At 48.6% G+C, this 26,192-nt stretch overlaps 1 protein-coding gene across 1 annotated transcript in view; it reads left to right on the forward strand.

The window, feature by feature from the left end:
- SNTB1 (syntrophin beta 1) overlaps positions 1-26,192 on the forward strand; it is a 251,822-nt gene that overhangs the window by 203,706 nt on the left and 21,924 nt on the right. Inside the window, exon 4 of the mRNA XM_070382859.1 lies at positions 17,942-18,081. Within this exon, the coding sequence (XP_070238960.1) occupies positions 17,942-18,081 (140 nt within the window). The remainder of the gene's footprint in view (positions 1-17,941; positions 18,082-26,192) is intronic.

Consider the following 26,192-nt stretch of genomic DNA (forward strand, 5'->3'; position numbering starts at 1 on the left):
GTCTGTAAGCGAGCAGGTTGTCGTGGGTGATATGTTTCTGTCCCAGACCTTACACTCCCCACATGGTGAGTTTAAAGACAGAGTTCTTCTCAGACAGTCCTTCCTGGCAGAGAGTGAAGAGGTCCCAGAGTTATGTGTCTGTGGCAAATCTTATCTAGAATAGCATGTAAGCCCTTGATTCTCAGGTCTTAAGATGGATGGAGGGAAAACAGTGGCTCTAATGAAAAAGGTCACCAATTATCTAAGGGTCAAAAGGTGGAGAAGAAGTTGACTAAATCTAACAGTGTTTGGTGCATGAAAAGCACATAAGGAGCTGCTATAGGAAGAGGTTAAGTGTTGGCAACAGAAGGGGAGAAGACAAGGGGCTCCCCTGGCGATCCAGTGCTTAGGGCTCTGTACTGCCACTGCTGGGGTGCAAACCCTGCTCAGGGAACTAAGATCCTGCATGTCTTGTGATGTAGCCAAGAAAGAAAGAGGGAAATACAGGAAGTATGTTCTTGTGCAGTTCAGTTCAGTCGCTCAGTCATGTCCAACTCCCCGCGACCCCATGGACTGCAGCATGCCAGGCCTTCCTGTCCATCACCAACTCCTGGAGTTTACTCAAACTCATGTCCATCAACTCGGTGATGCCATCCAACCATCTCATCCTCTGTTGTCCCCTTCTCCCTCCTTCAATCTTTCCCAGCATCAGGGTCTTTTCAAATGAATCAGCTCTTTGCATCAGGTGGCCAAAGTACTGGAGTTTCAGCTTTAGCATCATTCCTTCCAAAGAAATCCCAGGGTTGATCTCCTTCAGAATGGACTGGTTGGATCTCCTTGCAGTCCAAGGGACTCTCAAGAGTCTTCTCCAACACCACACTTCAAAAGCATCAATTCTTCGGCACTCAGCTTTCTTTATAGTCCAGCTCTCACATCCATACATGACCACTGGAAAAACCATAGCCTTGACTAGACGGACCTTTGTTGGCAAAGTAATGTCTCTGCTTTTGAATATTCTGTCTAGGTTGATCATAACTTTTCTTCCAAGGAGCAAGTGTCTTTTAATTTCATGGCTGCAGTCACCATCTGCAGTGATTTCGTGGAGTTGCTCGAGGACAGCGCATTCCGGAGAATCAAAAGTGCCGTTGTTTGTGTTCAGTGGAGACCTTATGATTGCACAGGGGTGGCCAGGATCAGGCCTGTTAAGGATGTGTCGATGTAACAGTGGGCGTCACTCCGTAAGTGATGAGCCCTGCAGACTGCGGCAGTTCCAGGAAGCGTTACCATTGACTGTGCACTTTAAGCGTGTACTCCTATTGGCGTTTATATAACGCTTCCAATACTTCCACTTTTCCTGTGTTACTTCATTTGGTTCTCAGTTACCCTGTGAAGTAGATACTGTTGTGTTCTTAAATTAGATCAATGGGAGGTGCTGGAGAAACCAGAAGGGAGGAGCAAGAGAAGCCAGGTTGCACTCAGGGCATCGGCCAAATAACATGGAGGCCAAAATTCAGATTTAAAAATATTTTTCACAGAGTTAGAACACGGCACTGTCACTGGAAAGTGATGAAAACTATTTGCAAGTGGAAGCTTCAGCCGTATTTGGTGTCTAAGTCATTCGACGTGAGTTTAATTAAGTTCAGCCTGCTTTGTCCCCTCATACCACTGGCCGAGGTAACGCTTTTATATTGGTCGCTGATTTACTCTGTTTTCCACCTTGTCCACCTTCCACCCCCGTTAAGTGACCGGGACACTGAGCAGGAGACCTAGCATACAATTCGTGCCAAATAAACACTCTGTGAGTGAATGAGTGAAGAGCTCTGAAGGCAGGACAGAGAAAAACGAAAAGAAAGGCTTTCTTTACAGAAAGCGACATCCTCTTTAGGTTCTCAGTCGTTAGTGTGCTACATTATTGCTTTTGTACATTGAAGTTAGATCTCAGATTTAATTAGTATGAGGGTAATTTTATATGAAATCTGTCACTAAAAGCCCTCCTGAGAGGTTCAGGAACATCCACAAAATGTCCACCTTTGGAAAGATTTCAGCCCTGACGCTCTACTGCATTTGAAACATGCCTTCGTATGTCTCATTTAATTCTGCATAGGATAGAGAGAGAAAGAAAGGCACAGGTCACCCTACGTTTTCATAGTTATTTTCCTGTCTGGAAATAACATTTGTAGTGGTCCCTGTTTGGTAACTACAAAGAGTGTGCTGCAGACATGAAGAGGACTTCTTTTCAGAGAAGGAGGTGCCTGGATGTGTGACTAAAGGAATGTATGTGAACTCGGATGTTTAAGCAGTCCTAATAGAATAGAGGTGGAGGTCACCCCTGCGTTGGAATTGTCAGAGGAGGGTGAATATGAAGGCCTATGAAAGCTGGAGCTAGGAGTAAGAATGTTTTAACCCTGCATATAGTCACTCCTAATAATTTTGGTTAATTCTAATTCCTTTAATAAAAAAAGACAGAATAGATTTTCGGTGGGCAGCTAGCAGTTGTTCTCATAATAAGTAAATACAAAGAAGATCTTGAAAATGGCAAGTTAATGACTAGAGTCTGGAAAAGCTACCGTGCAGGAATCAAATGTCCGTGGAGACTGTATCAGGACAAGTGGAGGGTGAGCTCCCCGTGGACACTGTATCGGGAGGGGTGGAGGGCGAGCTCCCCGTGGACACTGTACCACGGGGTGAAGGGCGAGCTCCCCGTGGACATTGTATCACGGGGTGGAGGGCGAGCTCCCCGTGGACACTGTGGGGGGCAAGCTCCCTGTGGACACTGTATCAGGGGTGGAGGGTAAGCTCCCCGTGGACACTGTGTCAGGGAGGAATGAAGGGCGAGCTCCCCGTGGACACTGTATCAGGAGGGGTGGAGGGCGAGCTCCCCGTGGACACTGTGGAGGGCGAGCTCCCCGTGGACACTGTATCGGGAGGTGGGAAGGCGAGCTCCCTGTGGACACTGTACTGGGAGGGGTGAAGGGCGAGCTCCCCGTGGACATTGTATCACGGGGTGGAGGGCGAGCTCCCCATGGACACTGTATCGGGAGGGGTGAAGGGCGAGTTCCCCAAGCAGAGCAGGTCACAGATGAGAGGCTTGCTCCGGCCAGCACACCGTTATTCTGGTCAGCTCATTTCAGCAACAAACGTTTATCATGGCATCATAGACACTGACTAAATGGTTAAAAAAGAAAGGGCCATGACCCAGTGTCAGAATGAGTTATGTGGGCCAGGGAATCTCAAGGCAGGTTGAGCATCAGAATCTCCAGAAGATCAGAAAGGAGAGATGTGTGGTGGCAGCCCTAGGTACACTGTTAGGGTTCACTGGATTTGGGAGTTAAGAATCTATACGCTTAAGGAGTCCCCTCGTGATACCAAGGCAGAGAGTGCAGGGGAAAGGTCTTTGGAAACTGCGGATGGAAAGTAAGTGCTCTGCTCATGATGATTGTGGTCATGGTAATTGACACTGGTGATGTTGTCAAAGAATCGTGGGCACGCAACTTCCCAGGCCCCTTGGTATAAATGCATGTTCCCAGCGCCACCCCCAGCATTTTTGAAGAACTGGATCTTAGAATGGGCAGACGTCTGCGTTTGTAACTAGCAGCCCAGCTGGTTTGAAAGCAGGTGGTCTGCACACCAAACGTGGAGAAACAGTGACTTTTGAGGACTTGGTGCTCGCCCAGCAGCGCGCTGTAAACCACGAACACCCGTGACCTGCTTCCGTCCGTCAAGCAGCCTCTTAGGACAGGGGCTTTAATCCCCCATTTTACAGGTGTGGAAGCTGAGCGTGGGCAAAACTGGGCCAAGATCACACTGTAAATAGCTGAGCAGAGGGACTTTAATCCCCCATTTTACAGGTGTGGAGACTGAAGCGGGGGCAAAACTGGGCCAAGATCACACTGTAAATAGCTGAGCCGACTCAAAGCCTGGAACTGTCTGACAATGAGATTTATGATCTTCATACAGATTGCCTCCTTGCTTCCAGGAGGTCACAGAGAAAAAAAAGAATCTTTCCAGTTGGGACAGGCCTTATGAAGGCATTGAAACAAAAGTAGGATGAGGGGACTTTGGAATTTGTCGTTCGTCCTTGGACACACACAGTTTGCGATGTCTGTAAAATGAATCCTTTTTATTTTTTTGCTGAGTTATAAAACTTTGAAATATGCAACTCAAAGCAAACATGTTATTTTTTCACACAGTAAATAGTGGAATAGTGTCTGGCATTATTGAATACCTGTTGGACTAGGCCATGACTTTAGAAAATGCTGATATGCCCTAAATCTCTGGTGTCATTAAGAAGCTGAAAACTTCAGGGACTTCCCTGGTGGTCAGAGGCTAAGGCCCACACCTCCAGTGCAGGGCAGTTCAGCTCCTAGCCGGGAAATAAGACCTCACATGCCTTGGGGCAGGGTCAAAAAGTGGAAAAAATGCAGGGCAGTTCAGCTCCTAGCCGGGGAATAAGACCTCACATGCCTTGGGGCATTTCAAAAAGTGGGGAAAAAAAAAGTTGAAAACTTCAGAGGGCTTATTGGCAGCTGTGATGCATAATACAGAACATTTTGTGAAAAAAAAAATGCTGATGTGTTTTTGAGGCCAACACTCCCTACATTCTTTGGCCTTCGATAGTCTTTTTAATTGAAATATAGTTGATGTACAGTATTATTTTAATTTCAGATGTATGGTATAATAATTTCACATTTGTATGCAGTATAAAATGATCACAGTGTTAAATCCAGTAACCATCTGTCATCACACATGGTTATTACAACATTATTGACCGTCTTCTTTATGCTGTGTGTTACATCCTTGTGATTTATTCCTTCAAAGAACTTTCGGTTTTCTCCTTTGAAGAATTAATAAAATGAGGAAATAGATAAGGAAGCCCAAAGACACAGTGAAAACGAAACAGAGGGTGCTGAAGCACAGACTAGGTTTTAAAATTATTTGCTCTTTTGGATTTAGTGATGTCAACTGTCTTTCAAAAGATAACTTTTTAAAAAATTACAAATTTCTGCTGCCTATTAGGATCCCTTTAAAGGGCAAATTTCCTGGGCATTAGAGAAGGAAAGGCTGTAAGTAAAAGATAACTTGTTTACCAAACAGGGACTAGAATTGAAATAGCCCTTTGGAGTTAATGAAAGTATAAAATAGCTTTTCCCCAGTAGACTGAGAGAAGCCTAATTTAATTATCTGTGAGCGTTACAGATTAGAAGCAGCCTTTCCTTCATCTCTGGAAGCTGACAGTGGACAGCTCACACCTAGTGAAAAAGTGAGTCACTCAGTCGGGTCTGACTCTTTGCAACCCCATGGACTGTAGCCCACCAGGCTCCTCTGTCCACGGGAATCTCTAGGCAAGAACACTGGAGTGGGTTGCCATGCCCTCCTCCAGGGGCTCCTCCTGACCCAGGGATCAAAGCTGGGTCTCCTGCACTGCAGGCGGGTTCTTCACAGCCTGAGCCCCCGGGGAGGTGACGGGCATGGGGCACTGGAGCCAGGGGATGTGAGGAACACCCGTGGAGAGCACAGCGGCCACAGGGCCCTGGGCCCCAGCTGCAGCCATGGTGTAGATCCCGCGTTCTGTCTCCCACACTTACTGGGCTTCCCTGGGGGCTCAGAGGGTAAAGAATCCACCTGCAATGCGGGAGACCTGGGTTGGGATTCCCTGGGGGAGGGCATGGCAACCCACTCCAGTATTCTCATTGGAGAATCCCATGGACAGAGGAGCCTGGTGGGCTACAGTCCACAGTCGCACAGAGTCAGACATGACTGAAGCAACTTAGCATGCATATTTTATAGAGTATTTATTTATTCTTTTTTTGGCCACACAATGCAGGATGTGGGGTCTTAGTTCCCCAACCAGGGATCAAACCTGTGCCCCCTGCAGAGGGAACACAGAGTCTTCCCCACTGGACCGCCAGGGAAGTCCTGAAAATGTGTGTTTTGAACTGTTACCTTAAGCCATGAACTGGAAGGGTCAGAATCCGCTTAACTTCCTAGCGGTTCTAACATCTAGAGAAGTTTGGTAGATTACAGATGTTCAAACACTATTTCACAGCCCACTGTACTTATCTGTTACTTATCCCTTAATGTATGATATCTGGTTGATTTAAAACTACACAGCATATTAAATTGGACTTCGCTTTCTTAGATTTTGCTAACATTTGTAGTGGGGCAAGCCGCACCCACAAGGAAACGGGTTTACTAAAATTACAAAAACATGCAAATTAAATTTATAGTATAATGGAATGTTTCATCCCCTTTAGAAAACAAACTGTTTCATTTACCAGCCCCTCGGTTGTGTGATGAAGATTAGACATGAGACACTAATTTTGTCCCAGCTACTTGCTGAAAATAGAAATATCCCTTTATGGAACAGCGTCTTACGGGTTATGCGTCATTTACGTCTTAGTCTTGAATTACTTTAATCAGATGTGAGACTTGGGGAGTCAGGAGCTTTGATGATTAGGAAAGCATTCGGAACTCGGATTAAACCAGTGTCTGGCCACCTGAAGGAGGTGGGAAGGGAGCACAGGAGGAGCCTGCGGGGGAGCCTGCTGCCCGGCAGAGCGCCTTGCCCTCCGGCAGGGGAGGCGGAGCCGCGGGGTCCCTGCCGGCCCCTCCTGCCTTTCCCCCTTTGCCCACATCCTGCCCTTTCCTCCCGGGGGCGGGGCAGCTTTGCGATCATCACAGCGCTGAAGACTGGAGCTAATGTGACCTTGGCTTGTCCACGACCTCTCCGAACCACATTTCTTCTTCTATAAGATAGGGATATAATAAATGCCAGAAAATGTTGAAAGGGTTCAAAAAAGTGAAACAGCACGGTGCTTGTCTTATTTCCTAGAGCTGCTGTAGCAACAACCACAAACCGGGTGGATTAAACAACAGAACGCACTGCCTCCGCTCCTCCAGACAGACGGACGCGACTGAGCACACACGTTCTCTCCAGACCGCTCTCGACTGCCTCTTCTAACTTGCCACTGTTTTTGAGAGACTTGATGATAAGCAAACCCCAAACAACACTGACGTTACTCAGTTACAGCATTCTATAATTCAGGCAGCTGAAATTTACTTCTGGACTTGTCTCAGAAAGGATTGACCTGAGCACATAAGTAAACAGGATGAAAAGGGAATGTTTACAGGTTTAAAAGAATCAGTGATTCTGAAGCACTCTACAGAATGCAGTTTCGTGCAAACTGCAGGTCTCCATTGCAAACAGCCGGCGTTCTGAGTGGTCCGCAGGGAGCGGCCCTGTCCTGGGGGAGAGCCCAGTGTGTTCCCAGTCGAGCCAAGGCGCTGAGGGGAGCTGCGAATAAATCTTTGACTCTAAACGCAGCGGGTCTCCCCTCTGCTTCCCCGTTGTGTCCACAAGTCCTTTCTCCGCGTCTGCGTCTCCACTCCTGCAGATAGGTGCGTCAGTACTGCTTTTCTAGATTCCAGGTACATATATACACCGATGTATGGGCGAACAGTAGAGGCGCACTGACGTGTGCGCCACGGGCATGAAGTACGCAGCTAGCAGGGAGCCGGTACAGGGCTCTGTATGGACCTAGGGGTGGGATGGTGGGGGGAGGGGGGCTCAAGAAGAAGAGATTTGTGTGCACTTCCAGCGGCCGTGTTATAGAGCGGAAACATAACACAAATTGTGAAGCAATTACCCTCCAATCACAAAGGCAAGAACCCCGCGTAATCCAACCTAAACAGAAACAAAGGCTAAACGGGGAAACTCCCTGGATGTCCAGTGGCTAAGACTCTCCTCCCAAAGCAGGGGACCTGGGTGTGATCCGTGGTCGGGAAGCTAGATCCCACACGCCACAACTCAGAGTCTGCATGCAGCAACTGAAGATTCCGCGCTGCGACGAAGCTTGAAGATCCTGTGCTCTTTAAGAAATCAAAGAACAAGTGGAATGGAGCTCTAATGGCAGAAGGAAGTGCGAGTTTCCAGATTCTAGCACATCATCAGCTTTATTTCACCTTACTAATGATATCTAGGCTGCAGAGTAATAATACTGTTTTAAAAAATAAGATAACCTTAAGCGTTTGTGTGTTTGGAGTAACACAAGTCAAGGACAACTACTGGCAACATTTTAGCGCTCATTCTTCTGGAAGGGCTTCCCTAGTGGCTAAGTTGGTAAAGAATCCATCTGCAACGCAGGAGACCTGGGTTTGATTCCTGGGTCGGGAAGATCCCCTGGAGAAGGGCACAGCAACCCACTCCAGTGTTCCTGCCTGGAGAATCCAAACGACAGAGGAGCCAGTGGGCTACAGCCCATGGGCTCACAAAGAATCATACACGACTGAAGCAACTTAGCATGCATGCAGTGGCAGTTCCTAGGTCTGGACAATTAGAGATGAACAGTTAGTTCCTAGATCTGGACACCTTTCTCCTTGGAGGAAGAGTTAATTAGATTGATGTAGAGGAAAGGGAGGAAAGAAGAAGGGATGGCGGGATTTGTTTTCGTGTAGTAGAGGCTCCAGCAGGTCTGACTTCTTGTTCAAAAGGCAGAGGCAGGCGTACAGCAGAAAGAGAACGGCGCTCTGTCGTGTCCGACTCTTTTCGACTCCACGGGCTGTAGCCCTCCAGGCTCCTCTGTCCCTGAGGATTCTCCAGGCAAGAACACTGGGGTGGGTGGCCATTTCCTTCTCCAGGGGATCTTCCCAACCTGGGGATCAAACACCAGTCTCCTGCATTGCAGGCAGACTCTTTACCATCTGAGCCACCGGCTAAGCCTGTTGGGTGGAAAATCATCCCAAACTTAGTGAGGCACAGGGGCAGGGTGGACGGATCTGGTTCTTTCAAGTCTTTAGTCCACGTTGACTATGCGCTCACTGTAAAGAGAAAGAGCTCCAGGTGGAATCCAGCAATCTTTCAAGGCAACAAGAGACCTTGGAATCCCTTCCTGGGGCGTCTCTTAGACTGTCATCACTCTGAAGAGCCATCTCAGTAGTAGTGAGCCAGTGAGGCACTGCGGTTGAAAGCCCCAGGTGGCGTGATGGGGATGCTCCGGGCGTGATGGGGACTGGACCTTCTCATGCCTCCCGCCTCCTCTTTGCGTCATGCTCTGTGATGAGAGGACATTTAAATTCCGGCTCTGCGCCGATCTCCCTGGATATGTGTCATCTGCCCTAAGACTGGCTTCATTATGAGATCCCAGGGACCAAGGCGTTACTTTTAATAGAGTCATCAAGGCCTCTGTTAGAGTCCATTAGCATCTGACCTTCTGCATACTCAGTAAATAAGATAACTTTCAACAAATGTACTCCACGTCTACAAGTGTTCACGGTGGAAAAAAATAAAACTGAAAACTGAAGATGTAGTAGATTCAGACCATTTTCTTATGATGAATTTCTTGTCTTAAGCCTGCCCCCTAAATTTAGAAGGTGACCTGGTTTGGAAATAGGGTCTTTGCAGATGAGATGAGTTGAGTTCATACTGAAATATATGTGTGCATGCTCAGTCACTTCAGTCATGTCTGACCCTTTTCCACCCCGTGGACTGCAGCCCGCCAGGCTCCTCTGCACATGGGATTCTCCAGGCAAGAATACTGGAGTGGCTTTCCATTTCCTCCTCCAGGGGATCTTCCCGACCCAAGGATCGAACCCATGTCTCCTGCATTGCAGGCGGGTTCTTTACTGCTGAGCCGCCAGGGAATGTTCCAAGTGTGCAATAGTCAGACCGTATTTTTCGTCCCGTAGTTTTCACTTAGCTTTCTCTTCCTTGTCCTGACACCCATTAAACAAAGGGGTCATCCAGCCTGCTCCTCACTGTAAGCCACTCTTGAATTCCTCTTGTTATCCGGGTGCCAAACAAACGGATCTGTGTGAGAGGTGAGGAGCTGGTCCTGTGAGCCTGAGGCTTCCCCAGAACCCTGTCCTGAGCCTTCCTTCCAGCCTTCTTTCCCTTTCTCCTCTCCCCTCCTCTCCATCTCCTCTGCACCCAGGTGTGGAGGTCCCATCGGGCTCCCGCCTTCTGGCTCTGGAGGCGCTTCAGGACCAGCTGGAGGAGAGCTGCAGGCGAGGGACTTGCTAAGCGGCTCCCCGTCCTCTTCTTCTGGTAGCGCAGAGATGATCTTTATCCGGCTCTCTGAGACTTGGCGCAGGGATTAATTATCTAATGTTTGTAAAGCATCTGGAAGTTGATAACTGCTAATTATTGTACCCTGGTATCTTGTCCTTTGTTCTAAATACTTACCAATCTGAAGTGGAAAGACGTTAAAGTTGAGGGCTTCCCTGGTGGTCCAGTGGTTAAGACTTTGCCTTCCAGTGCTGAGGGGGAGGTTCATCCCTGGTCAGGAAGCTAGGATCCCACGGGCCTTGAGGCCAAAGAAACCCCAAACAAACATAAAACAACAGAAGCAGTACTGCAACAAATTCAATAAAGACTTTGGAAATGGTCCACATCAGGAAAAAAAATTATAAAAAAGGTTGTCAAGATAACCACAATCTCTGAAACGAGGTTGTGATGGACCCTCTTCCCTTAGGCACCTTTTCACTCTCCTGTGAGCCGCTGTCTGTTCTAGATCATCCTTCCCGAGAAGCGTGGCTGAAGGAGGAGTGCTTGAGGTGTGAAATGGGCGTAGTCAAGCTGCTGGAACCGACCCTGTAAGAGTGAAGGTGAAAGTCGCTCGGTCCTGTCTGACTCTTTGGGACCCCGTGGACTATAGCCCGCCCGGCTCCTCTGTCCATGGAATTCTTCCAACCCAGGGATCGAATCTGGATCTCCTGCCTTGCAGGCAGATCCGTTACTGTCTGAGCCACCAGGGAAGCCCACCTACCTTATGGGAAGTGCTTTATATACATTATCGCTTTTAATCCTCACATAATATGCACAGGATGCCATTGGTGGCCATTGGTGATAACGAATCTGCTCGCAATGCAGCAGATGCAGGTTCGATCCCTGGGTCAGGAAGATCCCCTGGAGGAGAGAATGGCAACCCCCTCCAGCATTCTTGCCTGGAGAGTCCCATGGACAGAGGAGCCTGGCGGGCTACAGTCCATGGGGTCACAAAGAGGCGGACACGACTGAGCCACTAAACCACTGCCTCGGCCACATCGTGAGCAAGTGCTCAGAGCAGTTCCAGCTGAGAACTGGTAAAGCTCGATTTTGAAGATGTTGTTATCTGGTTCCAAAGACTCTGAGCTCTTCCTGCCTCCTCCCCGCTTCATCCCGGGCTCAAGCAGAAGGCAGAAAATCAGCAGCTTGGGCAGAGTGAGCTGGTGTGAGGAGGGAAGGAGAGACCCACACTTGTCTTTTTCCCAGTGAACAAAGTCTGCTGAACACAGAAGCGGTTTAAAGCAAGAGTCTAGAAGCTAAAGCAGCCCCAGCCTATAAGCAGGGAACTTTATACTGGAAAAAAAAAAAAAAAAAGATCTGATTTTGAGTTTGGAGAGGCTGTTAGTGATAATTTAGACTTACCCCACCCTTTGGCAGATGAGGACATTAGAGCTACAAAGGCAAATAATTCTCACCCAAGGTCACTCAGATCTTTAATTTGATATTCTTAGTAGGAAGGGCTAATATTTTTTTAATTCCTTGGGCCTCTTTACTCACTGTTTGTTAATTTTTATTTATATTAAATTTTATTTATTTATTTTCTTCCAGTTTTACTGGATATAATTGGCATACAGCTCTGTATAAGTTTAAGGTATACAACATAATGATTCTACCTACCATACCTCATGGACTGATTACCACAATAAGCTTAGTGAATGTCTACCATCTCATAAAAAAACAAAAGAAAAGAAAAAGAAAAAAAATTTTTTCCTTGTGATGAGAGCTCTTAGTATTTGCTCTCTTAAAAGCTTTCGTGTATAGCACACAGCAATGTTAATTACATTAATCATATCACTAACACTTATTTACCTTATAACTGGAAGTTGTACCTTTTGACCGTCTTCCTCCAATTCCTCTTCCTTCCCTCCCACCTCTGAATCACAAATCTGGTCTTTCTATGAGTTTGTCTGTTTCTCTGAAGTATAACTGACCTACAGCACGTTATGGTTCCAAGCACACAACATAGTGAGTCAGTGTTTCTAGACGCTGCAAAACGTTCACAAGAAAAGCTAACACGTTTAAGGCTTGCCTGCTTACTATGTCGGAGAAGGCAGTGGCACCCACTCCAGTACTCTTGCCTGGAAGATCCCATGGATGGAGGGGCCTGGTGGGCTGCAGTCCATGGGGTCGCTGAGGGTCAGACACGACTGAGCAACTTCACTTTCACTTTTCCTTTCATGCATTGGAGAAGGAAATGGTACCCCAGTCCAGTGTTCCCGCCTGGAGAATCCCAGGGACGGGGGAGCCTGGTGGGCTGCAGTCCATGAGGTCGAGAAGAGTCGGACACGACCGAAGTGACTTAGCAGCAGCAGCAGCTTACTGTATCAGAGAAGGCAATGGCACCCCACTCCAGTACTCTTGCCTGGAAAATCCCATGGATGGAGGGGCCTGGTGGGCTGCAGTCCATGGGATTGCTAGGAGTCAGACAGGACTGAGCGACTTCACTTTCACTTTTCACTTTCATGCATTGGAGGAGGAGATGGCAACCCACTCCAGTGTTCTTGCCTGGAGAATCCCAGGGACGGGGGAGCCTGGTGGCTGCCGTCTATGGGGTCGCACAGAGTCAGACACAACTGAAGTGACTTAGCAGCAGCAGCAGCAGCTTACTGTATGCAGGACGCTTTTCTGAGCCCTCTGTGTGTATGAGTTCATTCTATCTGTATAGCTCTAAGAGGCAACAGTATCATCTTCTCTTTGAAACACCTACAGAGAGGGCACGGAGAGATTTTGGTAAAACCATCTCTTTGAACATAATCTTCAGATTTCAAGTACTGTAGAGGAAATGAGGTCAGCAGTTTTCAAACTGTATTTCAGTGTTTGTTAGGAACCCTGCTCAGAAGTGTGAGTTGTCAGAAGATAAAGGCATAAAATCTGGGATTCCCAACCAGGCTGCAACCCTGTACACACTCTCTTTCGATTGTTCCACATTTTGTTTTATGGCTAGATGACTTATGAGTCCTGTCTCAAGTTGAGGAGTCAATGACTACCGCCTTCAATATCTCTTTTAAAATTGAGACGTAATTGACGCAGAACATTGTGTAAAGTTTCAGGTGTGCAGCATGCTTACTTCATACTTTTATATCTGTGTGTTCCCTCATTTTCTTAGTTTTTTATAATGTTTATTTGGCTGCATCGGGTCTTAGTCTCTGCACCCAGGATCCTCTGCAACGCATGGACGCCTTAGCTGTGCTTCGCAGGTGCAGTGTGTGTGGCTCGCAGGCCCTCAAGTGCTCAGACCCAGCGGTCAGCATGGCGGCTCTGCAGGCTGGTTGCATGGGCTCTAGTTGCACCACGGCTCGTGGGCTCTTAGTACCCCCGCTGGGGATCGAACCCACGTCCCCTGCATTGCAAAGCAGATTCTTAACCACGGGACCACCAGGAAAGCCCCTGTTCCCTCAAAGCTTAGCAATGACTTCTTTCTGCTCTTAGACCCTTCTTGCCATTTTGTAAACCTTGTCTCTCCTGCTCTGCAGAGGTGACTGTGGGATGACTCTTTATGGGGTTTAGCTCACTTGTGTGTCAGAATAATTTCCGAATTGCAGGTCTGTCTCCCTGTTTCTTTCCTTTCACCATCTTCATTAGAAACACGATCAGTTCTTGAGACTCTGCTCGATGCAGATCTAGTGGCGGGAAGCCGGGGTCGCAGTGGAAGTTGCCACATCTGTTCCAGGAGTCGGCTGCTAAGTCACTTCAGTCGTGTCCGACTCTGTGCAACCCCATAGACGGCAGCCCACTAGGCTCCTCTGTCCCTGGGATTCTCCAGGCAAGAATACTGCAGTGGGTTGCCATCTCCTTCTCCAATGCATGAAAGTGAAAAGTGAAAGTGAAGTCCCTCAGTCGTCCCCGACTCTTATCGACACCAAGGACTGCAGCCTACCAGGCTCCCCCATCCATGGGATTTTCCAGGCAAGAGTACTGGAGTGGGGTGCCATTGCCTTCTCCGGTTCCAGGAGTCGCATTTCAGTAAAATGCAGACACAACCCCGGAACTGTTGCATTAACATCGGAGAATCTTTGGATGCCAGGAAATTTGGATTTGTAATAGAAGTTAGCACCAAACAACAGCCTAAATATTCAAACCTGAATAAAGGTGTCTTTGAAAGACTTTACAGTATGAGCTCATGTGACCCAAAATATGGTTTTAAAAATCTGCTCGTCAACATGAATTTTCTCTCCTTGTAAAGCCAATGGTCCTCATGGGCAGCCTTCTGTTGCCTTTGAGCAGCCACGTAGTATCAATCTGAACCTTCTGCACACAGAGTTAGTGGGGTCGCCCTCTCTGAGTCTTCTAGTAGCGGAGTTAACCTATCAGCAGAGGTTTTTAGTAAACCACAGACTGTGGCTAGGGCTTTGGAATTGTTCATACCTGTATACACCACTTGACACATGGGCTGTTTATGATCCACCATTAGAAGGACCTGCATGTTGCTGAGGGTATTTACTGTTGAGGGTTATTTTGCAAACTTCATATTGTTTTTGAATAAGGATGCTTAGTTGTGTTCGCATTGAGACTGGTTCCAGACAAAGCCAATGGATCAGATCTGACTAGGTAAGACAGGCACTTTGGGAAGATTGTCTATAGCTTCTCCAGTCCTGTGTAATGAGCTGGAAAAGCAATTTACTAAGTTTAATGTTGTTGTTCAGTCGCTCAGTTGTGTCTGACTCTTTGCGACCCCGTGGACTGCAGCATGCCAGGCTTCCCTGTCCTTCACTGTCTCCCAGAGTTTGCTCAAACTCATGTCCATTGAGTCAGTGATGCCATCCAAATATTTCATCCTCTGTCACCCCCTTCTCCTCCTGCCTTCAGTCTTTCCCAACATCAGGGTCTTTTCCAACAAGTCGGCTCTTTGCATCAGGTGGCCAAAGTATTGGAGCTTCAGTTTCAACATCAGTCCTTCCAATGAATATTCAGGACTGATTGCCTTTAGGACTGACTGGTCGGATCTCCTTGCAGTCTAAGGGACTCTCAAGAGTCTTCTTCAACACCACAGTTCAAAAGCGTCAATTCTGCAGTGCTCAGCTTTCTTTATCGTCCAACTCTCACATCTGTACATGGCTAGTGGAAAAACCATGGCTTTGACTATATGAACCTCTATGGGCAAGTGGTGTCTCTGCTTCTTAATGTGCCGTTTGGCTTGTCATAGCTTTTCTTCCAAGGAGCAAGTATGTTTTAATTTCATGGTTAATGTAGAGGCTGGAAAAAACTTATTCCAACCCCTGAACACTTTATGCCCTGAGACCATAGCTTATTCACCTTGTACAGTCTGGTACTTTCCTTTTTCTATCAACTCACTTTGATCTCTTGAAGATGCTGTTGTTCTTCTGGAAAAAGCAATAAGCTAGAGCTCAATTTTTTGTATGCATAAAGTGCAGAAAGGAGAAAATAAGCCAGGCAGTCATTCATATTCTAGTATTAATAACTTTACAGGGCATTTCTTCATTCTAAAAAGGAAACTCTTATTTGGAATTGTTGGAAGAAGGGCATTAAACAAGCAAAGTGATCATTGTGCAATGAATTCTTCCTGGAGGAGGAGGAATTGAAATTGTCAGCACGGAAGGTGTTCTTGGCTTGCCTTAGCATTTTCCCAAGGAAAGTCAGTCGTTTGTCACATTGTTGCCGTTTCCAAAGAATACCTTTTTCTGAGAAGTTTAAACATCAGTGAGTCTTCCACAGTTTTCTCACCCTGAGTTTCACCATCTGCCAGGTACCGTGTGCGGGACGTAACGTGCACTGTCCCATTTGATCTGCACGCAGTCTCATGAGGGCCATGCTACTGAACAGGCTCTTCCTGTTGTTGTCGTTCGGTCGCTCAGGCATGTCCGACTCTTTGCGACCCCATGGACTGCAGCACGCCAGGCCTCCCTGTCCATCACCAACCCCCTGAAGTTTACTCACTCATGTTCATTGAGTCGGTGATGCCATCCAGCCATCTCATCCTCTGTCGTCCCCTTCTCCTCCTGCCCCCAATCTTTCCCAGCATCAGGGTCTTTTCCAATGAGTCAGTTCTTCGTATCATGTGGCCAAAGTGCTGGAGTTTCAGCTTTAGCATGAGTCTTTCCAATGAATATTCAGGACTGATTTCCTTCAGGATGGACTGGTTTGATCTCATATCCATAAACAAGCTCTAAATGGTGTTTATTCTACATTTTAGACATTTTAACTCAATCTTCACACCAACCCTCTATAGGTCCTATTATTTCCCCATTTCAAAGATACAGAAACGGAGATACAAAGAGATTAGCTGACTTGCTCAATATCACATGATCTCGTGGGATCTCGCAGCACAGGGTGGAGCTGATTTATGTCCAGGGCTTCTAGTTCCAGAATATACTGTTGTATATTGATGTTATCATTATCAGGGAGGAAACAGAAGCACAGAGAATAACAACTTGCCCCAAGTCACACAGGCAATGAATAAGGGAGCAGGGTCTCAGATTCAGGCAGCCTGCAAGCTACAGCCATTGTATCATCCTGCCATCGTCTTTTTTGATCAGTCATTTCTAAAGCCGCACACACTTGCTTCCACTCAACACAGATCTCACTGAGGCACTTAAGAAAAGGTAATGATAAGAACAGGGAGGGAGAAATTAACTTTATCATTTATTTAGCTTCCTGATTAGTTTGTTTACTTAGTTCACTGTTTCCTTTCATTCTGAGTCGATGTGGGAGAGTGGTTCATTATGAGAGAGCTGGATCCTCACTGGATTAGTTGCCAGAGTCAAAGACAACCTTAACCTCATGTAGAGCAGTGTTTCTTATCTTTAATGAGCATACGAACCCCTGAAGACCTGGTGAAAATGCAGAGGCTGATTCAATAGGTCTTGGATGGGCCGAGATTCTGAATTCCTCGCAAGTGTCCAGGTGATGCCGACGCTGCTAGAACATGATCCGTGCTTTGAGTAGCCAGGCTGGAGTATCGAGCTTTTCCAAACTGATCAGAGAGATTTACTCCCAGAGTTCCAATGGGAAGGAAGGCATTTTCATCGATGGAAGAACACTTAGGGAGTTTGGTCAAATCAACACCGGGCAGAGGAGGGATGACCCATGAAATAAGAGCTGAGCTCCTCAGGCTCAGCCTTAGGATTGGAAGGAGCCTTAAAGGTCATCTGGTCCAAACATCCAGCCAATGTTTGAATCGTCTTGGATCCCTGCCAGGCCATCTCAGCCCTTGAGTTACAGAAGTATTTGCCATGAATGGAAATAAACATTGAACAGAACAAGAGAATTTCAAGATGGTGCCTGAATCACAGAAAGAATCAAACAGCGAATGGCTTTTGGAAGAGCTGTGATGCCTCACGCCGGCGCAGACAGATGTTTGCTGCATTTTAAGAGTCTCTGGATATTGATTCAGAAGTTTTCAGACCTACCGTTTCATAATAAAAGCAGTAAACTCTATCAGAGGGCCACTTGGGAGTGCTTCTTCCCCCACACATGTCGCCCTGCCATGAGTAGAGGTGTCTGTGCTGACTGGCAGGTGAGAGTCAGCGGCAGGCATTGGCTGCCGGCTACTTCTTGGCAGCCCTGACTGTAAACCAGGGCCCTTGAGAAACCATATTTTCAAGGACCCAGCATCCTGCAACCATGAATGGTCTACCCTCACTTTGATTTTCCATGCGTGCATCGTGTCCAGCTGTTTGCAATCCCATGGACTGGGGCCGCCAGGCTCCTCTGTCCCTGGGATTCTCCTGGCGAGAATACTGGAGCAGGTTGCCATTTCCTCCTCCAGGGGATCTTCCGACCCAGGGATGGACCGGCATCTCCTGTGCGTCCTGCATTGGCGGCGGATTCACTGAGCCACCTGGGGACTCGGCCTGAACCAAAAGATACTTGTTCTGTGGGGCCTTCTTACGGGGAGCTGCCAGCTTCTCCTTTTCTCTCGTCTCAGGCTGTTGCTTGATGGTTCTCTGCCTTCTGTTTCAGGTGCCCGGGGACAGCGAGAAGCGGTGGAGGCCAGCCCTGGTTGTACTGACGGAGAAGGACCTTCTTATTTACGACAGCATGCCACGGAGAAAGGAAGCCTGGTTCAGCCCAGTTCACACGTACCCACTTCTTGCCACCAGGTAGCCATGGTCTTGTGTCTGGGTGTGAGGAGTTTGCTGTTTGAATCTTTTAATCAATGATAATTATTTCAACATGTGATATTACTGCTTCCTCTTGCAGCAGGAGCTGAGAGTTCCTCCAGAATGTAGGCACACATTTTTAGCCACTTAGATTAATTATCATTTCTGACCATACACAGGGCAGCACAAAGCCCTTTCCTCCTAATGGAGAGGCAGTGACATGTGCCCGGCCTAGTGGCCTTCCTGGGCCTCCATCCCGTCCACCTGGAGATGAGCTGCACACGTGTGCCTACTCTTGAGTTCAGGTGGAATCAAGTAAGGGTCTTCCCTTGGTGGCACAAAGAATGTCACGTGGGGATGTCCCACTGTGCTTTTTGAAGCTCGGTCAGCAGGAGACCCCGCAGCAAGTCCTCCTGCAGTTGCGGGGTGCTTCCCCTGGAGGTGGGGCTGCGGGGGTCTGTCTGCTGCTCAGCACCTTCAGTGTTGAGACTTTTGATCCTAACGCAGCATGTGCTTCAGTGCCTTCTCTAAAGTCCCGTATCCTGAGCACCGGAGCACCTCAGAACAGACCCCTGCTTTCAGACCTGGCTCCTGCCGCCGGCTCTCTGTGTATGCTTTCTGATAATGGTTTAGTTTTCATCACTCCCGCTGTGTCTCTTTCCCTACCTAGAAGCTTTGTGTCCATGATGTTTGTGGCCCCTGCTGGCATAGCTGCTGGCAACTTGGGGCCCTTAAACGTCCGTAGAATGAATTACTGAACAATGTGGGGCGGGCTCTGAAAGGAGTTTGTCCAACCGACAGCGCAGTGAACTGAGGTTTGGGGCATCTGTTCTGGGTGAGAGAGACAGTCGAGATGGCTTCTCCTATCTGAATGGATTGAGATGCCAAACGGGTTATAGTCAAAGCTCAGGTGCAAGAAGAGAACGAGCCCCAGTAGCAGAGCAGAAGTGCCACAAAAATCAAAGCGACCATAGTGAGCCGAGCTGAAGCTCCCCGAACGCTCTCCTACTTTCCTCGTGGTTGGTGACGGGGAACAGCCAGGGAACCCTGAGAGTACCCGTGAGCAGGGCTGAAGCTCCCTGAGCTCCCTCCTACTTACCTCATGGTTGGCGATGTGGAACAGGAAGGGTATCCTGAAAGTACCCACTGTTGGCCTCAGAGGTAAGTAGAGGAAGCCTTCAGGGGCTGGGAACCAGGCCTAGATCACTTAGACATTCATCAAGTAAATAAAATGAAGTAAAACAGTAGTTTAATTTTTTAGTCTCTTAAGCCTCAAAAATCTTGGCAGGGTAACTATTAAAATACTGTTTGTGTTTCAATAAAACCTCAATAATCAGAATACAAATATCCTACGATGCTCCTGCAAAGATTCGGGCTGTTCCTTGGGCTTCGTTCAAATTCAGCCCAATCCCTGTCACTTTCCACAGTTAATATCCATGTTCTTCATCCATGGGCACTGGTGTTCAGGTTCTGAGACATCCCTGTGATAAAATCAAAGAAAGATTAGACCACAGTCACTGTCTTCCAGTTACTAAGATATATTGGAGTCTTGGACCTCTTGAAACGGTTTTCAGGAACAAAAGTTTAAAGAACGTAAAGTTTCTAGGTACTTTTCAGGCAACTTGAAAATAAAACTTACCTTAACACATAGCTTTTGTCTCTCAGTTTCTGAGTATTCTGACTAGTGGAGGCTGCTGTTTCATTCCTGTGTGCGTGTACTTATTGATTCAGGATTTTAAATATTCAGTTCCTGGATCGCACTGGCCACATTTCGAGGATTCAGCAGTTGGGGCCGGTGTCTGCCGTTTTGCACAGCGTGGATCTAGAGCAGCTCCACCGTCACAGCACGTTCTGTTGGACAGCAGTGCCCTAGAGCATACATGACTCCCTCGGAATTTGTCCCAAGCAGCCTGCCAACAGCTCAAGCCACCGGGGGGGTTCATCCTCCAGGCTCTGCAGGCTGTCGGCACAAGCTGGGCTCCTGGGGCTCTTTGTGACCCCATGGACTGCAGCACACCAGGCCTCCCTGTCCATCACCAACACCCAGAGCTTGCTCAAACTCACGTCCATTGCATCAGTGATGCTGTCCAACCATCTCACCCTCTGTCGTCCCCTTCTCCTCCTGCCCTCAGTCTTTCCCAGCATCAGGGTCTTTTCCCATGAGTCAGGTCTTCGCATCAGGTGGCCAAAGTATTGGAGTTTCAGCCTCAGCATATGAACTCATACAAAAGCAAAGCCCCCTGAAAGGGGGCGGGCGCACAGACACAGCGGTTGGTAGCTGGGTAGCTGTCGGTGGCACCGGAAGCACCTGTCGTAGACTCGCCAGCCGTGCCGTGTCAGGTCTCATTATGAGCAAATCACACCAATCGCCTCAAACCACGAGCTGCGCCCAATGTGGAGACAGAAGATGGGATTCCCACGGTGCAAACTGCGCTCACTTAGAACAGACGATGCAACATTTGAAAAGACCGGCATCCAGGGGCTTCCCTGGGGGCCCAGTGGTTAAGACCTCGCCTTCCGCTGCTGATGGTAGGGGGTGTGGATTGGATCCTGGTTGGGAAGCTAAGCCCCACCTGCCTTCGGCCAAAAAACCAAAGCATAAAATGGGAGCAATGTTGTAACAAGTTCAATAAAGGCTTTAAAAAGAAGGAAAAAAATCAGGGTCTGCCATCTAAATATAAAGGAGACGTGCTGGGGATGCTTGACTTCCCATCTTGCCACCCTCTCCCAGATTACTGACCGCTGAACGGCAGAAGAGCTCATCTTGATGTGTCTGAATCAGCCCCATGAGCCCGTAATTGTGCCCTGACCTCCGCTGGAAGCCCAGGAGGCAGCTAAGATGTGGAGGCTGCACTGGGAGCCTCTCCTTCCTTCAGCGCCGCCTGCAATCCTGGAAACGGAGGAGCTGGACTTCCATCCTCGCTTTCTCTCCCAGGACAGGGCTTAGCCCGGGGTCACTGCACCTCGCTCCTTCCCAGTCCCATCTGTTCACGCACTTGGTCGAAAGCTGCCCTCTGCCCAGCCCAGCGGGGGGATGCACTTTAGGGAAATGGCTTTTAACTGACCTTTCACTTGCTCATCAGCTCCCATGCTTTGCCTGCGTCGGTCCTGGCTAACTTCCCTCCTGGACCCTGTGTGTGTGTCTAGAAAAAGACTTTTGGGAAACAGTGAGGAAAACGACCCCGGCATCTCCCCGTGTGATCACAGCAGAGACGCAGCTCCAGGCTGGGAGCAGCATCCCCGCCCTGAAGGTTGACAGTCTCCCTGCGCGGCAGGCCGGTTCTCCTGTTACTGGAGGGTGTGTGATGGGTCCGGGTGCTTGTGCTCAAAACCCAATAAACAGGCCAGGTTGGTCGAAAGTTTGCTTTATGTCAGATGCCGGCGGTGGGGGCGGGAGTGGACGTCTGTGCAAAGGCCCAGTCCTCCCCTGACAAGCGGTGAGCGCTCTCACAGACGGACTGGGCGGGGGGCCTGCAGAAACAGTGCCCGCAGCTCTGGCCGCTCTTCAGATTGGCCCTCAGTGGTCTGACAGGCCTCGTCTTGGTGGTTTCAGGGACAGTTCATCTTCAGTTCTGGGGCCATTTGTTCTCATTTCTCTGAGGCCAGTTCTCAGACCTGTGGCAGCTCGTGTCCTGGGTAACGTCTGGTCATCGTGTAGCTAACTTCTCCCACCTGGTGGTCTAGAATCGATAAGACTGCTCACAGGATATATCTTAGAATATTATCTGCAGCCCTCGAGAAAGAACTGAAGGCCCTTGACCATGCCTCATGACTGCGTTGTTAGTATTTAGTCTCATGGACTGTTTTCCGTTATTTCCTCATTTCACACTTCTCTGATTAAACCTCTCCTTTGAATGGAGTTTTCCACACACAAGAGGCAGGCAGGGGACGTGGGTTGGGGCAAGGACCACAGGGCCCCGCTCCGTTTCATCTGAGATGAGAGGCCAGGCGTGGCAGACACCCAGGGAAACCCCGATCCTCCCACCACAGAAGGCACCCCAGCACTTCCTCTGGGAAGGAGGGCTGCTCCCCAACCTCATGTTGAAATTCATCGAGTGACTCTTTCACTCACTTCTCGTGTGTTCCATGCACGGACCTGTGGCTCTGTGCGCTTGGTATATAAGCATTCAGGCACATAGCCTGTCTAGTAGCATTATTTTTCGAAGAAGGGGAGTCGTGTCTTTTTAAAATTTCTTTTGAAGACCTTCTCTTAAGGTATTATTTATAAACAGTGCTATACACGAATCTTAAATGTGTAGTTCACTCAACTTTTATTTGTAGATGCAGAGCCACATCGTCTAAAGTTTTATTATAGGTTAGGGTGTCTGCTAATTAATCATCCTGGGTAACTTTATCAGGAAGTCCATTATATACCATCCGCAAATAGCTAGACCCAGCTGCTAATAAACCCGTGGCTGACCTTTGTGGAAGGAGCATAGACAAAGCCAACAGCTTTACATGGATTCTACCTGACTTTGCAAAACTTGCTCAACTTAATCACCTGGCTGTCCATTAACGATTCTGGCCCCAAGCACCCTGCCCTGGAGATCCTGGCTCAGCAGGCTCAGGTTAGGAGTCAGGAGTCTGTGCTTAACAAGCTTCAGATGTAGTGCGCAGGTACCACGTTTAACCCTCGCAGCCCCACGAGCTTTAGGTTTTCTTCCTGTGTCACAGAGAAGTAAAGTGAGGAACTAGGATGTTATGTGACTTGCCCACAGCTGTACAGCTGGTGAGAGACAGGCCCGGAATTCCGATTCTGAATCCACTTTCTGTTTTTTAAAGATTTATGTAGTTTCAGCTGCTCTAGGTCTCCGTTGCTACGTGCAGTACACGGGAGCTACTCTCCCATCGCAGTGTGAAGGCTTCTCTCGTGGACACAGGCTCTAGGCGCTCAGGCCTCAGTAGTTGGGCACACGGCTTAGTTGCCCTGTGACGTGTGGAATCTTCCCAGACCAGGAATCGAAACCATACGCCCTGCATTGGCAGGCAAACTCTTCACCACTAGACCACCAGGGAAGCCCTGAATGCACCTCCTTAACCACCATTCAGTAAAGCCAGAATGGTGGCTCAGATGGTTAAGAATATGCCTGCAATGCAGGAGACTAGAGATCCAACCAGTCAATCCTAAAGGAAATCAGTCCTGCGTGTTCATTGGAAGGACTGATATGGAAGCTGAAACTCCAATACTTTGGCCATATGATTCAAAGAGCTGACTCACTGGAAAAGACCCTGATGCTGGGAAAGATTGAAGGTGGGAGGAGAAGGGGCGACAGAGGGTGAGATGGTTGGATGGCATCACCGACTCGATGGACATGAGTTTGAGTAATCTCCAGAGATAGTGAAGGACAGGGAGGCCTGGTGTGCTGCAGTCCATGGGGTCGCAAAGAGTCAGACATGATGGAGTGACTGAATAACAACTGCACCATTCTCTGCAGCCTCCCAGGAGCGTATTTCCTATTCCCTGAAGATCAGATGGCTCTTCGAATTTGCTGAGTGGATCATATAAATCTTTCCTTAGTGCTCCTGACAACTTAGTCATGAATAGAGAGCTGTTCAGATCCTACAGCAGAGTGAGCACAGAGCTGGGGACTCTCTAAGACCTGGAGTTTACGCCCAGGACTTGGACCAGGGGCTCTCAAAGTGTCATTGCCAACCGGAATGTGAGCACCGCCGGGGAACTTGGGGCACATTGCAAATGCTCCATCCCACTTCAGAGGAATTAAATCAGGAACTCCGGGACTGGGGCCCAGCCCACCTGTGAGGGCACAAGCCCTCCAGGTGCTTCTGATGTGGGCAGATGAGAGCCCCTGGTTCAGAAGACTCTACTGGCTCCCAGGGTTCCTGGTGGGAAGGAAACGCCATAACCAGGACGAGGCCTTTGTCCTCTGTGTTCTTCAGAAGCACCATTTTGCTTCAGGCAGTGGTGACCACTGATGAGTTAGTTCGAAGGCTGTCCTGGATCCAGGTGCCCACAGAGTCATCAGCAGGTCCCGGAATGTGCATATGGCTTCCGGGCTCTTCCGTCTTATAGCACTTTCCACTGGTCCTTCGCCCTCTCCCTCAGCTTCCTCCGAATGACTGCACGGTGCCCAGCAACGGATCGCTGCTACACAGCACTGACTCAGGTACAGACTTGGTCAGCATAGTGCCTGACCATGGCCACAACGAAATACCATAGATCGGTAATCAGTTCTCACAGTTCTGGCAGCTGGGGGTCTAAGATCAGGCTAGCAGCATGGTTTGTTTCTGGTGAGAAATGCTGTATTTTGTGTGTATATGTGTGTTGCATCAGGATCTTAGTTTCCTGGCTAGGGATCAGAGCGCAGAGGCCTAATCACTAGGCCCCCAGGCAAGTCCCGAGAGCTCTCTGGGTTTGCAGACGCCGTCATCTTGCTGTGCATGGCCACACGACTTCCTTGTGTCCCTGAGGAGAGAAAACTTGAGCTCTATGGGGTCTCTTCTTACAAGGACACTAATCCCATCAGAGCAGGGCCCCACCCTTGTGACCTCACTTAACCTTAATGCCCTTGGTTCTGTCTCTAAATACAATCACACTGTAGACTGGAGCCTGCCTGTATGAACTGACGGCTGGGGCAGAACTCAGCCCATTGCACTGACTCCAGCACGGCCGAATTCAATGTGCTGCACGCAGCAAGGCTGGCAAGGAGGGTCCTCGAGCCTTCATCTTGGCAGTCCTGGAAAGCGTCAGTCAGAAGGCCAGAGGGTCTTTTCTCTTGCAGAAGAACTGTCTGGGACTGTAGCCAGTAGGAAACAGATTTCTTCTAAAATCGTTCCTCAGCTCACACATTTCATAGTTGACTTGCTGATTTGTTTGTGGTTCTTTTTTTTGGGGTGGGGGGGTGCGGGTTCCAGGCATATCAAGTTTATATTTTTCTGGAAGATGAAAGTGTGACTGTGTTTCAAGGCAGAGGCGCTACAAATGCTCCAGTGGTCTTGGCGTCAGCTGCCACAGAGAAGTTTCCAGGCAGTCATTTCTTCCACTGACAGCATTCCGTGGTGTCTCTGTGCCCTGATGGTGCTGCTCATGGCAGCTACTCTCATCCCCCGGCTTTTTATGAGGCTTGGGAAAGCTTTTTTTTTTTTGCTTAGCCAAAGCCTATTTGATGTTGCCGAACATTAAAAAAAGGAAGGTATCCTTGCGCATACAGAGTGACGCGCAAGGTCTTTTGCCACTGTCGTCATCGTTGGCAAGTGAGATCGGTCTACAGAGAACCAGGATTCAGGTCGCAGTATTTCTGGAATTCTAGAAGTATAACCCCAAAATTCTGCCCACCCCGTCCCAGGCGTTGGGGAAAAGTTCAGAGGCACAGAGCTTGTAAAAAGAATGCCGCTACTCCCAGCCCAGTTTCCCAACCTGTCCCTTTAGAGGAGCAGAAGGAAACCAACCAGCGAACTCGCTCTGCTCCCCTCGGACGTCATTCGGGAGCCAGAGACGCGCAGCGTTGGTACTCAACGTGTCCGGGAATCTCGTGCCTTAGGAGCTAACTGTTTCTAAGTGCTAAAAGTAGCTGCCACCTCAGGCGGGCGCAGACGTTTTAGGAATGCTTTCCACTGGGAAAGGCTGGCCAATTGCATCTGTCAAACTTTAAATTGTAATCAGCCTGTGGTTTTCACTCGAAGCCTGGGAGGCCCCTTCCTCTTGGAGGGCGCGGGCATGTTCCACGGGCTTCCTCTCGGGCCGCACAGAAGGAGCCGCGTGCCCGCGAACCCATGTTGTGTCAGACCGAGAAGTGTGGGGTTGGCCCTCACTCCGTCCGCTGCGTGTGTCTCCGCGTGTCTGGTGCCACCCCTGCCCTCACTCGAGCCCGGGCGGGAGCCCTTCAGATGTGTCGGGGGATTAGCTGAGCGAGGAGATTCATGGACTTTGGGATCAAACCAGGAGTCAGATTCTGAGACTTCTGCTTGTAATGGGGCAAAGTATTAATATCAGTTTCTCCAGATCCAAGTCTCCTCATCTACAGGAAGCAGTAATAGTAACTTCTGCTCTTTCAGTTATTGATAAGATGGACTTCTCAATCGCTCTTAAGTGAGTGTAAGCATTCAGCATGTAACAGATGTAATAAGTGATGGATAAACGCCAGCAGTTGTTA

The sequence above is a fragment of the Bos mutus genome, chromosome 14, assembly GCF_027580195.1.
Source record: "Bos mutus isolate GX-2022 chromosome 14, NWIPB_WYAK_1.1, whole genome shotgun sequence".
Taxonomy (NCBI): domain Eukaryota; kingdom Metazoa; phylum Chordata; class Mammalia; order Artiodactyla; family Bovidae; genus Bos; species Bos mutus.